The sequence below is a fragment of the Zingiber officinale genome, chromosome 6B, assembly GCF_018446385.1.
Source record: "Zingiber officinale cultivar Zhangliang chromosome 6B, Zo_v1.1, whole genome shotgun sequence".
NCBI classification, from domain to species: Eukaryota; Viridiplantae; Streptophyta; class Magnoliopsida; order Zingiberales; family Zingiberaceae; genus Zingiber; species Zingiber officinale.
The window spans coordinates 81,670,455-81,686,132 of NC_055996.1; the positions used below are offsets into that span (position 1 = coordinate 81,670,455).

The 15,678-nt window shown below is 37.0% G+C and overlaps 1 protein-coding gene across 2 annotated transcripts; it reads left to right on the forward strand.

The window, feature by feature from the left end:
* The first annotated feature begins 5,195 nt into the window (after positions 1-5,195).
* On the forward strand, positions 5,196-14,387 carry LOC121992848 (autophagy-related protein 9-like). 2 transcript variants are annotated; one of them, XM_042547447.1, is made up of 10 exons: positions 5,196-5,367; positions 6,431-7,062; positions 7,141-7,461; positions 8,482-8,704; positions 10,194-10,373; positions 10,455-10,661; positions 12,006-12,083; positions 12,162-12,232; positions 12,321-12,428; positions 13,280-14,387. In XM_042547447.1, the coding sequence occupies exons 2-10, from the start codon at positions 6,485-6,487 to the stop codon at positions 14,163-14,165; spliced, it is 2,652 nt and encodes an 883-aa protein (XP_042403381.1). In that variant the 5' UTR covers positions 5,196-5,367; positions 6,431-6,484; the 3' UTR covers positions 14,166-14,387. The 2 variants fall into 2 exon arrangements, with proteins under 2 accessions (XP_042403381.1, XP_042403383.1); XM_042547449.1 differs by lacking the exon at positions 5,196-5,367 and having other exon boundaries at positions 6,921-7,062; positions 7,155-7,461.
* The last annotated feature ends 1,291 nt before the right edge of the window (positions 14,388-15,678 follow it).

Below are 15,678 nucleotides of genomic sequence, written 5' to 3' on the forward strand. Positions count from 1 at the left end.
CCTCGTGCCGACCTTCTCGCTAGCTGCGTCTCTTGCTCCCGAGCAATCTTCCGCTCTAGCTTTCGTCCCTCGGAACCACCGCACGCTTCCTTCTCGTCCACCGGGGTACTCTTCCGCAGCACCTCATCCCTCGAACGCACCACGTGTCGTCCTTCTCGCTAGCTGCGTCTTCCGCTCGAGTACCTGTGCTCCGAAGCTCCTGCACATTTAGACACAAGGTTAAAACAACACAAGACCTAACTTAACTTGTTGATCACACCAGAACAACCTTGGGGTTCCAACAAGACCGTGGGATGCTATATTATGGTAATCATCTTTGTGTCCCTAATCAAGAAGAACTATGAAAGAAAATTCTAGAGGAAGCCCATAGAACATCCTATGTAATGCATCCTGGTTCCACCAAGATATACCAAGATTTAAAGGAACGCTTCTGGTGGTCTGGAATGAAGAGAGATGTTGCTAGATAAATCAGTACTTGTCTGGCGTGTCAACGGTTTAAAGCAGAACATTAGAGACCAGGCGGAGTTCTGCAGCCTATCCAGATCCCATAGTGGAAGTGGGAGGATATATCTATAGATTTTATAGTAGGATTACCCAGAACTACGAACGGTTATGATGCTATATGAGTAATAGTAGACAGATTGACCAAATCTGCTCATTTCCTAGCAATCAAAACATCCTACTCTATTGAGCAGTTAGCACAATTGTATGTGAAAGAGGTCATCAGGTTGCATGGAGTTCCTAAAACCATAATTTCTGATAGAGATGGTCGTTTTACTTCACACTTCTGGGAGTGTGTTCAGAGAGCTCTTGGCACTAAGTTATGATTCAGTACTGCATTTCACCCTCAAACTGACGGGCAAACAGAACGGGTGAACCAAATTTTGGAGGATATGCTACGGGCTTGTGCATTAGATTTCAAGGGGAGCTGGTGTCGATACCTATGCTTAGCAGAATTCACATACAATAATAGCCATCAAGCTACTATCGGAATGACACCCTATGAGGCTCTATATGGGAGGAGATGTAGATCTCCTATTTGTTGGTATGAAGATGGTGAAAAGAAAGAAATGGGACTCCAGACAGACCTCATCGAAGACACCACCAAAGTTATTCAGAATATTCGCCAGAGAATAGAAACTACTCAGAGCCGGCAGAAAAGCTATGCAGATGTGCGCCGTAGACCGCTAGAATTTAAGGTTGGGGATTCAGTATTCCTCAAAATAGCTCCTATGAAAGGAGTGATGTGGTTTGGGAAGAAAAGAAAGTTGAGTCCACGGTATATGGGGCCATATATGATCACCAAAAGAGTTGGCAAGGTAGCTTATGAACTGGAACTACCACAGGAAATGTCAGCTATTCATAATGTCTTTCATGTCTCAATACTGAAAAAGCATGTTCCCGATGCAAATCAAGTGATTGAGCCACAGACGGTACAAGTTCAAGAGGATCTCAGTTTTGAAAGTCGACCTATTCAGATAATAGATCGAGAAGTTAAGAAGCTGAGGAACAAAGAGATACCGTTAGCAAAAGTGTTGTGGCAAAGTCAACAGTATGAAGAAGCAACATGGGAACGCGAGGATGATATGAGACAGAAGTATCCACAACTGTTTTAAGTTCGAGGACGAACTTTTTATAAGGTATGGGGGATTGTAACACCCATAAATTTCTTCTATTTAAATACAGCAAAAAGAAGTAGAAGAAGAGATAAAAGAAATAAAAATAGATTAATAAATGACCTTGGGCTAGGATTGAGCCCAAGACCTCTTATTTATGATTGGTTAAAGTTATCATTAGGATGGTGGTAAAGCATGACATGAGCAATAGGAAATAATTCATTATATGTAGAATATATGTGAAGAGATGCTTCAACTTCCACTTGGTATAAAAGGGGAATGATGAGATGAAAACCTAACTTTTCATCTCCCTCTTCCTCCTCTCCTCTCTAGCCGAAATCCTCTCCTTCACCTTTGTGGTTTTCGACCAAGATCGAGGACTAGGGTTTCTAAAATTCTAAGTCTTCAAGGGGAGGATCTAAGAGGATAATTCCACAAGGTTCGTACGCATGTGAAGGTGTTTTGGAGATCAAGGCATACAAAAGAGAGGATTTTCTTCCCTACACCCTCTATAATAGTAAGATCTAGCGAAAGGATGTAAGTACTACTCACCTGTAGTATAAGTTGCTTCGATTATGCATGTATGAACCTTCTTATTGTGAGTTGTTATGGTTGTATGCATGATTAAGAGATATGCATGTTAAAGAAAATATAAGACATGTTATGTAAGATGCCCTCTACAATTTTTGGGATTAAGAGCATGTTTAGAGGGTCTTGGATTGCTTCCCATGTAGTTTGGGGCTAAGAAGTATATTCCAGTGCCCTAAAGTGCTTCCCTATAAGTGTGAGGAATTAAGTGCACACAAGGTGTTTGTTGAAATGACAAGCTAGTGCAAGTATAAGAAAGCGATATTTAAAGAAAGTATTTTACTTTGATGTTGCATTGTACTGGACACAAGGTCCATGGATGGGCTCCTAGATCGCCCCTAGGCCCCTAGATCGCCTAGTAGTACCTTAATAGGTTCGGGATTAGCTACCTCAGATCTTATTAAGGATGCACGTAAAGTGGTACAATGTCGAGCCCAAAGCAAGTTGATTATTATTTTCATTAGTATGTAATATGAAGTTTTCTCAAGTTCATTGTTTATTTAAGTGAAAACATTTTTAACTTTGGGAATTAGAGATTATAAGGTGCAGTTTTGATGAACTCTATTGTATAGCAAGGTCTATGGTTTTCATTACTTGTTTTCAATACAAACATGGTTTTATGTTCACGTCTTATGATAAACCTATTTAAAAATAATGATGTTTGCATGATGAGTCTATTTAAAAATACATGTCATGTACATATTTCCAAATTATCGATTTTAGCATGAGTAATTATTGAGTGCATGTTTTGTGTTCCTTCAAGCAGTTTTGCAAAGCATGTTTTCCCTTTTTAATGCATTGTTTTGTGAGTAGATGGTACTTACTAAGCGTTTGCTTATAGATTGCATTTTCTTATACTGCAGATAAAGGTAAAGGAAAACTCGAGTAGGAGGAGACAGCAGGAGCAGTGCTTGGGGGTGTGTGTGTGTGGCGGAACAATGGAAAGAAATCCGAGAGTTATTAATTTGGGGAACATGTAGAACTTTAGTTTGTTTCTTCGCTCCATATTATATAAAATACTGACATAAGTTGGTTATGAAGGAATTAACGGCTTGGCAGAATGTTTAGATGGCAAGTGAAAGCTAAAAAGTGGAAAACAAGCTCTTCCGGTAGCGAAGGGGGAGCCTCCACACGGTCCGTGGTACGGCCGTGCGGATTCGCACGGCCTCGGGCTGTCTCCTCTCGGCCAAGGATACACGGCCGTGTGGAAGCACACGGCCGTGCCCTTCCTCCTCTTGGCCAAAGGTGACACGGCCGTGTGATTCCACACGGCCGTGCCCTTCTTCCTCTCGGCCGAGGTGACACGGTCGTGTGGGATCACACGGCCAAACACCTCCTCCTCTCAGCCATTGCTACATGGCCGTGTGATTTCCACACGGTCGTGTCCCTTCTTTCTGCCGAAGTGACACGGCCGTGTGAGGGTCACATGGACGTGCCCCTTCCATCCTCTACCAAGGGTTACGACCGTGCAACTCTCACACGGTCGTGCCCTGTGTCAGTTGAAAGTACAATACTTGTCAGGGTCATACGGCCCAGACCCTTCAACAAGTTCAGATTAGATTTCTTAATCGAGCAAAGTGCAAATAATAATGTCCTTAGAAGGTATAAAAAAAAAAGTAAAATAATACCCGTGCTCTAAGGAGGATCTTAGTCAAGCTATCGTTATAATTATTCATGTTTTTTTTTTTTTTGTCATTATGGTTGAGCGTACATTGTAATGTCATGAAAAAAAATATGCATTAGAGTTATCTTTTTACTTGCATTAAAAAATACATATAAGTATGCACAGAAATACAGAATCAAATACGTATCAAATTATTTTTTTATTACAGAATTCAAAAAAAATAAATTCATGCACAAAAATTTTCAGTATATTATATCGATATCAAAATGTAACTATATACCATATAAAATTTATATTATACCGAATATATCAAAAATTTAGTACTTCAATATAATTTTTTATTATATCGATTTTTCGATATAATATATAATATAGAGTTTAAATTTTGATATACCTCGAACTATATCATATCAACTTCGTGAGTAAAACATGGACAAAAGTCAAAAATGAATCCTATGTGCACAAAATTAAACATGCATTTTAACATTGTTCTGATATCATTGCTGAATTAAATGCATCAAACAGTATTTAAATTCTGTAAATACTTACAACTTTTATAGTATATTTTGGTTAATCCTATTCTTGGTGCTGGTCAAAGCAATTACACATTCAGTCTCCATCTTATAAAAAAACGAAAATACCAACAAACCCTTTTTACCTTACACTCATTTATAAAAGAGTAAAATATGAGATACGTGGACAGCTTTAAAAATCAGTCACATCATCAGGTGAGCGTGCACAGATTTCTTGGATCATTATTTTATGATTCAAGGATGTGTTATTCGTATTTACTATTAGATCGTGATTATGATCTGATCGTAAATTATTGTGATCTCTTTTTGTGTTTATTATCCCTATCATGTTATAATTTTTGTTCGGAGCGGACGGCCGGAAATCGTCCGGAGGCCTCCGGTGGTGGATTAGTGGTCAAGTTACTGGGCGCCGAGCGAGGGTGTCCTCCGAGCGACCTCCGGCCACCCACTTCGAACAAAAATTATAATCTGATGGAGACGGTGAGCCCAATAAGAAATCACAATCATTTACGGTCGGATCGTGACTACAATCCAACCACAAATACGAGTGGCACATCTCCTAAACCATAAAAAATAGTTCAGAAAATCCTACCTCTTGATGAGCGGGTGTTTACCGTCTATAGGTCAATACTTAATAAAAGCATGGCAATGTATAGATAAAATATTTGACTCGGTTATTATCAAAATTAATTAATTTAAAAAAAATAAAAATCTTGATTATTAAAAAAATAAAAAATATTTAAATAAAAAAATAAGAAAAAAAAATACAAAATTGATCTAACCGTCGGATTATGGAGAGCCGCCCTCTTCTCGACGCGGCTTCTTTTATACCAGCTGACGGCCCCTTCCCCAAGCCTTCTTTTTCCTTGCTTCCTTCGACCCCAAATCCCATTCGCCGTCCGTCCTCCGCCACCTCGCCCCAATCTCCACGGAGAGCGCTCTAAGGCACGGACGCCCCACTGCTGCTGCTCGGCAGACGACTATCGCGATCGCGTTAATCGCCTCGGTGAGTATTCAGGCGATGTTGGCCTTCTTTTTTCTGCCTCTCTTTATGCCCTTGACCTACCTCCTCTCCTGTCCCCTATTCGTTATCCCCGCCGTTGCGTCTTCTTTTTCTGATTGATCATTGGGAATCGCCTTTTCCGTTGTTGGGCAGCGTGTTCTTAATTTTATTTCGATCAACTTTCAACGCATAATTAGATTCTGAAATATTTTGGTTGTATTTATCGGAGACGATGGATTACTACAATTTGAAACTTGGATTCCGTGGATTGGATAGTCACGGTTTTCACTAGTCACACATGCTCGAAGATGCGACTCCTAATGCTGACTGTTACCAGTACTTGCAATTCCAGAAAATGTTCTGGTGGGATGAATTGGTTGTTTTAATTTCCATCAATAACGATAGTCGCTAATAAAAAAATGAACAACATAATACGGAGGTAAACACAGGGTTCAAGAAAAAAAATACAGAGGTAAACAAAACTCTAGTTGTGAGTTGAAGATCGAGCCATTCTAGTGATAATGGCTGTTTTTATAGCCCCTTCGGTACGATAGACGTCATTTCCACATTCAACCATTATAATATATATCATAATTTGAAGCTCCTAAAGAACTGAAGGAAAGATCAAGAGTAGGACATGAAACATTTTTACTCCTTTTGATTATGATTTTTTGATCTTTGGATCCATGAAGTCAGTTGGTAAATTTTCTTTTATATAATGCAACTATCCCATTAAGATAACTATTGAATCTAGGTCAGTATCCTTGATTTATGGGTGGATTTTTTTTTATCATCTTCGCCATATTAAAGATGATCATATATGGTATATCTCAGTTGAGGAAATCATTTCATTCTAGTTCATGTTAGATGTACAATTATGAGCTTCTTGTATGTGAGTTTTTAACCAGTTGATTTAATATTATTTTCTTCTGTTAAAGAACTTGTTTTGCATTATTTTTTTCTAAGCTCCTGTTCTTCATCTTTATGGTTTTAGATTTTCTGATCTTTTACTATATGTTGCTTATACTGCACTTTATTCACATCACATCTTCATTTTCTCATTCAGATGATAATTCTGTGATATGGACTGGAAAGTTTTGCTCGTCCTGGGTATGCGTGAATGATGTTCAATTTGGAAAAGGGTTCAATTGCTCCTGCTAGATGGAAATGGCAACAGGCGACTGAACTACCGCTTACTACTAAATTGCTGAGTGATGTGTCACCCGAGATAGAATTATCTGATTATAGAAAATTACCAAGTTCAGCACCTGAGCCCCCAGTTGGGCTTCTAAATGGTGAACACCTAGATGCGGAACTGATCGTTGATTTAGATCTATTTTTTGAAAGGCTCTACAGTTACTACCGTCAGAAGGGGCTTTGGTGTATCATCGTCAAGTGGATGGTTGAACTTTTATATGTAATTTTCATGGTAGGGTTTATTGCCTTTTTCTTACTTTATGTTGATTGGGATGCCTTGCGCAAAGCAAAGTGTGGAGTTGAGGCAGTTGAGTTGGGAGAAAAACCTTGTGATCTTCCTAAGGAAGTCATTAAGCAACATCCTTTGGTTCCTTTTACAATTAGTAAAGCAATTATTATTGGCTCCATGGTCATATTGACTCTCTATGGGCTTTTCAACTTTTTGAAATTCTTTGTACAACTGAAGAATATTGTCAAAATTCGCCACTTCTATTATAACAGGTATTAATGCAACTGTCAATATACTATTTATCTCAGAATTTTCAGGAAAAAACTTTCTAAGTAATAATTTCCTTTCAGACTCAATGTTACAGATCGTGAAATTCAGACAACACCTTGGCCTACTATTATGGAAAAGGTTGTTCAACTACAGAAGTCTCAACAACTATGTGTGGTAAAGGATCTTTCTGCTCATGATGTGGTAATGAGAATAATGCGCAAGGAGAATTATTTGATTGCGATGATTAATAAAGGTGTTCTAGCATTTTCCATTTCGTCATGGGTTCCTGGAGCTGGTCCAACTGTCAAATCTAGAATCACTGGAAAGAAAAACCATTTGATACTTCCAAAAACTCTTGAATGGACCTTAAATTGGTGCATATTCCAAAGCATGTTTGACAGGTATGTGTTGAGGAAGGTATCTAGTTGCACATTATTTGTTGAGAGGAGGTTGGCAATGTTATCACATTTGTGTTGATGTTATATGCAGATTGATACAAACCAATATGACATGAAGAACTATCCATTGCTCTTTAAGAATTACTAGAATGTTCTTGAATTTGCAGAAGATATTTGAACAGTGACCTAATAATGCTGACATGTTATAATATCAATATAACATGTAGATTGTGCTTGAAGTAGTTTCAATAAGTTAAATTTGGCAGAATGAACCAAAGTTCATTTAGATTTAGTCACTAGGTAGTTTATTCCCCTACCAATAATGTGTAAGGGTTTCTCTCACATAAATACCTAGTATCTTTTCAGCACTATTAGAGTATTAATTTTGGTATTTGCTATATATTGGATATGCATCATGCTTTGCAAGTTTAATATTGAATACCATCATGCTTTGCTGTATATTGAAAGTCTTTTGGTTGACCATAATTACTTTGGCTGAAGGGGAGCCTTGGTGCACGGTAAAGTTGTTGTCCTGTGACTTGAGGTCGCGGGTTCGAGTCGTAGAAACAACCTTTTGCAATGCAAGATAAGACTGTGTATAATAGACTCAATGTGGTCCGACCCTTCCCCAGGGCCCATATTGATGAGAACTTCATGCACCGGTCTGCACTTTTTATATAATTACTTTGGCTTGATTAATGTTTCAAAAACTGTTACTATAATTTGTATATGACAATGAACAATGTAGTTCCTTTCATGCCATAATACAATGGAGTTGATGTACATTAAGTTTATGATCCTGAAGGAAGTTAGTCAAAGCATAGATCCTATAAAGTCTACTGTAATAAACCATTATTCTTGCTATGGGCTAGATACACAGGTGATATGTTGTCATTGCCATGAGTGATTCCCCACCTCCTACCCCCATAAAAGTAGATTTTTTGTGTGCAATATGATTATTATTTACACAAATTTGGATGGCAACTTCTTATTATCATGGATATATTTTTTATTTGTTTGCAGCAAATTTTGTCTTCGAAGGGATTTTGTAACCAACCCTTCATCATTGAGAAAAAGACTTGTTTGTCTTGGGATTGGAATGTTTCTCATATCACCATGCCTTTTAATCTTCTTGCTAGTGCACCTTTTTCTAAGACATGCTGAACAGTTATACCATCATCCAAGCACAGCATCATCTCGTAGGTGGTCTAATTTAGCGAAATGGATTTTCAGGGAGTTCAATGAGGTAACCTTCTTACAAGATTAAATTAAGATTTAGTTTAACTTTCCCACATCCTTGAGTAAAAAATAGATTAGTATAACAATAGAATAAACTCCTACAAAAGTCATTTGCACTCTAAGCCAAGTCTATCACCTAAACCTTACCTTAGTAACCGTGCTAAGAAACTCTTCCCTTGACAACCTCAAGGCAAGAAAAGAGTTAAGAGAAATGTTAAGATGAAACAAATCTGATCACATTATATCTACTAATGAATCACAATTGAATGCAATTACTTAATCATAATGAACTAACATGACCCCAAATGCATATTTACATCCCTGAATGTAGGCTATTATAGTCCCTGAATGCTTGAACATATGAACTACCTATTAGATGACATGACATGACATCTAGTAATCAAGAGAGCACATATATGGAAGTTCTTCCCTTGCACTCTATCTTACTGTTTGGATTGATAGCTCATGTTTTGCCTAAACAGTGGGTATTGCTGACAAACAACCACATAATGCAAAGAAATTGCCCTCGAAGCTTCACACTCGTCAACTGCTAGTCAAAAGAAAAAAAGTATATGGATTGGTCTTTATTTTGAGTCACGTGTGTACCAGATTCAGTCCTTTATATATCATCAATAAGCTTGTTGGTTATATGGTTCATTAGGCCATTCATCCATCATGATAACATTCAAATATCTCGTTTCTTCCATGACCCTAATCATGAGTCTACAACTATTGATATAAAAGGAGCTACCCGATACAACAGAGAATGGTAGGATCTTACCTCACAGATATCGTTGGTCATCAAGGATCATCTAGTTAAGCAATCAAATCTGAACTTTTACTTCTCTAGGTTCTTGTTTCCATAGTTGATTACAAATATTGAACTGAATCCACTGTTGCACCAGAAGAAAAAAAAACAGGAATGGAGCTTTTACCAGCTCAAATTATTGACTTGACTAGAAATGTGACCAGCTGGGGTAAATTGATTGACTTGGCTGACTTTTGGAAAAAAGCAGAGGACCTAGCAATGTCATCAAAAACCATGCTACTTTTATAAATGACTATCTAAAGTCAAGAATTTCCCTTGTATATAAGCAAGATGTTGTTAAGAAAACTTATCATTTTGCATGATAAATTTATAACATGTTTAATATTTATCATATTTTTTTTATTGGCTGGTACCACTCTTATGTCCTTGAGCAGACTGTACAATTAAATTCAGAGTCAAAACTGTTTAAAGTCTCCAATGATGTGTTTATAGTTCTCAGTAGGGATGGAATCTTTTATCACTCTTTATATAATTAGATGGCTCAAATCATGTTTGAATTTCCTTATCATACTGAACCATAGATTTCTTGAAGTTCAAAACTCTCAATCTAAAATAGAACACCAGAAAACTTGTTTGCATCATATGCTACAGTGCAAACATGAGTTTCATTAACAATCTTGTACTGTTCTCATTTTTCATTGCAATGACTGTTTGAATAACTTTTCAGGTGGATCATTTATTTATGCAACGATTAAACAACAGTGTGATAGATGCTTCAAATTATTTAAAGCAATTTCCATTCCCTCTAATTTCCATATTAGCCAAATTTGTGTCTTTTGTTTCTGGTGGCTTCGCTGCAATTCTAATTATAATTGCATTTTTGGATGAGTCTCTACTTGAAGGTCAAGTAAGTTATCTATCTTATGCATTTAACTATGAATTTCAAGTTAACTATGCAAGTTTTATTTGTGCCTAAATATGATTTCAGATATTTGGTCGCAATTTATTTTGGTATGCTGCTGTTTTTGGAACTGTGACTGCCATAAGTCGAGCTGTTGTAACAGATGAACTTCAAGTTCGTGATCCAGAAGGTGCAATGTCTATTGCCATCCAAAACACACATTATATGCCCAAAAAGTGGCGTGGTAGAGAAAATAGTGATGCTGTTTGTGCAGAATTTGAAACCCTGTTTCAGGTGTCGTACTTGTACACCACACCCTATTTTCTTTAACTATTATCTTTGTTAATTCCTTTTACACCAATTAAAAATTTGGTGATAGTAATGGCTCTGTTATTTTCCAAATTATAGTTGCCACGAGCAATTGTTCTAAACGGCCAAAAATGTTATTTTTGTCATATATTATTTTTTTCTTAAATAATATGCAAAATTTGAAATGCAAACATGCACAAGTTCCATGACAAACATTTTGCATTAGGGGTTAATTTCTGTAGTTTTTTCTCTTTTCACACAACTTCATTTAACGTTAACCTTGAAACCTACAAAAAAAGATGTGTTATATACAAGTCTAATTAGATATTCTGCTGAGGCTAAACTTGGTACAAATTAATTCATTATTGAGCATCTGATAGTGATTTATACGATTTAAAGTATGCATCTCTCAAATATTGATGCTGATTTTCGTTCATTGTTCATTATAACAGGGCAATAAATTTTCGTTCATTGTCCATTATAACAGCGCAACAAATTCTCATGCATTGTTCATTATAACAGGTTGATTTTTTTTAGCATGTATTTTCTATGTTTGCTGCAGCACAAAGAAATTCTTCCTTAGGCTACATCACCATTTTTTTCACTAACTGCCTGTGAGCAACTACGATCAAACTGATATATACTATTAGTTTCTCTTACATGAATTTGTTTCCAAGTTATATAAGTAACAATAACTTGTTATTAAATTATAGTGGCATTTGTATAAGTGATAATTTTGAAAGAGTTAATCAATGGAACATGCCAACCATATATAGAATAAGTTATATAGATCATGATAAATACATACTTTCAGACAAAAACTGACGTTTTTAAGGCATTATAAGAATAGGTATCCAAAATTCTTTAAACCTTGATATGTAACATTGTTATTTAACCTAAAAGGTAATGGCATCAATAGCGAACCATCTTGTTTGCTATAGGAGATGATGCGATAGGTCATGAGTGACTTCTATTGTTGATTGCACCACCAGACTTTTGACTTTTAGTTGTTTGACAGAGTCATTTGGTTCAAACTCAATAACTGGGCTTGGATTGTGTGAGGCAATATGTGATTAAAATGATATGTGGTCTCCGCCTACTTTGTGGCTCGCATAATTTCTCATCTGAGCATATTAAGAACACATACATAATGATAGTGTATGTTCTATGTGCTGCGGCAAATTATTGCATGTGCATGTCATACATGGACCAGTTTACAAATATTGATGGGTATAGAACATTTCAATTTCTTTAAATCACAGTTATTTTAAGTTTTGATTGTACTTTGTAGCATTGAAAAGTTTGCTTAATTGATCTTTTCTAGTGCAGTACACTGGAATGATGCTACTGGAAGAGATGGCATCCATTTTCATTACTCCTTATTTGCTCATATTTGTTGTGCCAAAGGTAAAACTTGGTGTTATATTCATGAACTTGCATTATAAGTTTGTATTCAATTTAATACATATATGTACCAATACACAGCATGTTGATGACATTTTGAAATTTATTTCAAAATTCACGGTGTATGTTGATGGAGTTGGCGATGTCTGCAGGTCAATCATTGTACTGCTGTCTTTTTGTTTTTTCATGATAGGCTCTTTTGCTTACTCATGAACTTAATTCTCTTTTACTTACATGCAGTTTTAGTTTGTTTGACTTCCAAAACCATGGAAATAAGAAGTATGCTTCACCTTCTAATGCAGAGCGAGATAAGAGTTCTCAGGGTAAAACAGAAAAATCATTTTTGAGGTACGTTTTCCCTGAGGCTGACTTTTATCTAACATGCCGTTTCGAAGAACTGGTTATCAGTACGTCTTCCCGAGGCCATGACTTGTTATCTAATATGCCCTTTTCAAGAACTGGTTAGCATGTGGGACAACATTAAACTACCATCTACTCAAGGTTTCTTCTATTCAACTTCATTCCGTATCCATTTTATCATAAAAACAACTTTTAGCATATGGTCAAGAGGATCAGTTTGTTGCAATGAAGTCATTTGCTGGACTAGCAAGTTGCATATACAAAGTTGATTTATATGTAGTTTTATCAATACCCTTTTTGTGCATTCTAAAAACAGGACCCATTACCTTGATACAATTCCATCAGTCTATTTTTTTCCCACTGTTCTAAGCTACAATGTCAGCTGCTTGACTAGGTCATTGGTGGAAACTGAGTTCTTTGTTCATTATGTTTTTATGATAAGCATGGATAGACAGACATTTTCCTCATTAATCAAGCCCTTTCAAGGCCAAACATGACTGGCAACCTTTCACTCTTTGTTTTCTAAATATCAGTGGTTGAAAAAAGGTAGCATTCATGACAGATCTCGAGTATCTTCACTTGCTACTATCATTCACTACTTTTTGAACCTTATAACTGAAAAGATTTTCTTTGGAATTACGCAAGGTTTTTCATCCCTTTCTGATATGTTTGGATTCTAACAGACAATCCAGGGGCTTTTTATAGTTAGGTTCAATTATATGATGTGATTCTTCAAATTAATATCACAATTTCAATTATTTTTTTTATTTTTGCATAGATGAGTGATTAGTATTCATAATTTTTTTTTTAACCTACATTTGTTTCATGCTTTTCTGCAGCTTCCAGAGCACCTATCCATATTGGGAACCCGACACATATGGTCAACAATTCCTGTTCAATCTTCACAAATTTAGGGAAAGACAGACCCACATCAGCTACCCCTATACCATTCAGGACAGCTCATCTTATCACCCATGGAACTTTAGGTCAAGATGGAATGACAAGCATGAACAAACATACCGATTCTTCTCGAGGGAAGAGCATCACAACCTTGATTATTTTTCAGTAACAAATCCTAATCGAAGGACTCGCCCTTATATCCTTGATTGGTATTACACAACCTTTTTGCTCGACCCGGCTAGAAATTCAACTGACTTCTATCCATCTACCAGTGAAGTGATAGCCGAACCTTCAGAACCTATGTGGTCGCCGCTGAATAAACAATTAAGTGAAATCGAAGAAAGTACAGCCTGGCAATCTCAATTCTCAGATAGAGTTTACAGTCACTTGGAGGCCTCTACATCCAGACCTCTATTCAAGGAGCAGGATCTTCACCACCCAGTTGTGGAGCATCACAATATTGGCCATTGGTGGAATCGACCTGGTTCTCAGTTATCTGTCCCACAGGCAAGCTTTATGGAACCCCCAACCTTCGGTGAGCAGCATCTGAATTTCCACCATGATGATGCATCTGAGAGAAGCGAGGAGCAGCAAGGAGAGTCAGAAGTCGCTGCCAACAATGAGTGGGAAACCCCAAACTATATGTTTAGAACCAGGTACATCGATGACTCTGATAACGACGACGCATTCAATCTTCATTTTACCGATGACAAGGGCAAAAGACACATTCGGCAGACCACTAATCATAACAGTATGCCGTTTAGAAGCATTCCTGTGAGAATACTACCAAGCAGCAATGATCCAGTGTGGTTCAGAGAACGTTGAGAGCTGGCTGTTCTGGAAATCATATAGTAATGCTATTCTTTTGTAAATATAATATTCGTTGGTGGGAATACTAGAACTCTATTACAAACCGTGTAATTAGCCCTGGAGGGGTGGTTCGCAAACTACATTGGATCACAGTGCAGCTATTACATGTGCTGTATGATCAACCATTTATATATATTTCCCTAATAAAATGGCTAACCGCAAGCCTTATTTGTGGCTCGGGTATCGTTTCAAATGTTGCAATGTCATCCAGGGCAACAAGCCTTGACCCGACCCGATGTGTCAAAGTGGGGATCGGGCTTGGTCTGTCTGGGTTCGACAGGCACTGCTCTTGTTCAAGGTTGCTCCTGAATGTTAAATGATTTCATAGCTGTCTTAGCTAGAGTACTACTATAATAGTTTCTCCGAAAAGATCATTTTGACTAAAGGTCTCAGCCTAATCGACTCACCATTCACTCGGAAAGATACACGTGAATTTATCTCTATCTTTCTCAAGTGGTAGAATTGTCACACGGGAGCAAGATTCGAATACCATGAGGTTCATTCCCTTAAGTAAATTATCTATCTTATGGGATGAGTATTATCATCTTTTGTCATATAAGATAAGTATTATCATCTTTTGTGACACATGCATGTATCTTGATATCGTAACAAACAAACAAGCACAAATAGATCAATAATCTTCAATGGAAAATACCAGTCAATTACAGCAGCAATGTGAACTTTGCTGTCAGTTTACTCATCTACCATCACAATAAAATTACGGGTTGTACGTACGTATATACACTTTTTGATGCCCTATTTTTCATTATTGTATGTTCTATTTGTAGAAATTAATAGGGAGAGGAAAGAAATAATATAAAATTTTGTATCATTTTATTATTAAAATCAATAGATTTATTTATACAAATTATCTAAAATAATAATGAAAAGATTAAATAAGACATGCGATCATAATAATTATAAACATATTAATATAATAGACTTGGAAATATTATTTTTCCTATTTGATTCACGTCGATCTTGATTGTGTGTCAAATATAATAAATCTCAATTAATTGAAATCAATTAGAGATTATTTCCATTATTGTCATTACTCCCAACAAACTCAACGGGAGTGCTTGAACGTTGAGTTTGAGTGCTAATTTGGTGAAACGTTGTCTAGATAATGACTTAATAAATATGTAATACCCTGGTTCTGAGATTCTGGTTAAGTATGACTTAAAAAATTAGATGGTACTATCTATATCACCAAGCTGCACCTTCCTTTTCGGAAGCTCAAACTTAAGCACTCCAAAATTAAGCGTGCTTGGCTTGGAGAAATCTGAGGATGGGTGACCTCCTGGAAAGTTTTCCAGGGTGCGTGCGAGTAAGGACAAAGCACGCTGAAAGGACCTCCGATGGTCTGTGGAGCTAGTCGTCAACCCTATGAGCAATTCTGGTGGTGTTCCCGGTTCGGTCCGGGTGGGGCTCGCCCGGGCAGAGGAGTTACAGATGGTATCAGAGCGAC

Bases quoted from the DNA above. Each gene is read 5' to 3' on its own strand.
- LOC121992848 (XM_042547447.1), top strand. From the start codon at position 6,485: ATGATGTTCAATTTGGAAAAGGGTTCAATTGCTCCTGCTAGATGGAAA. The intron at 7,063-7,140 runs GTATTAATGCAA...ATTTCCTTTCAG, and splicing joins CGCCACTTCTATTATAACAG to ACTCAATGTTACAGATCGTG. The intron at 10,662-12,005 runs GTGTCGTACTTG...TTTCTAGTGCAG, and splicing joins AATTTGAAACCCTGTTTCAG to TACACTGGAATGATGCTACT.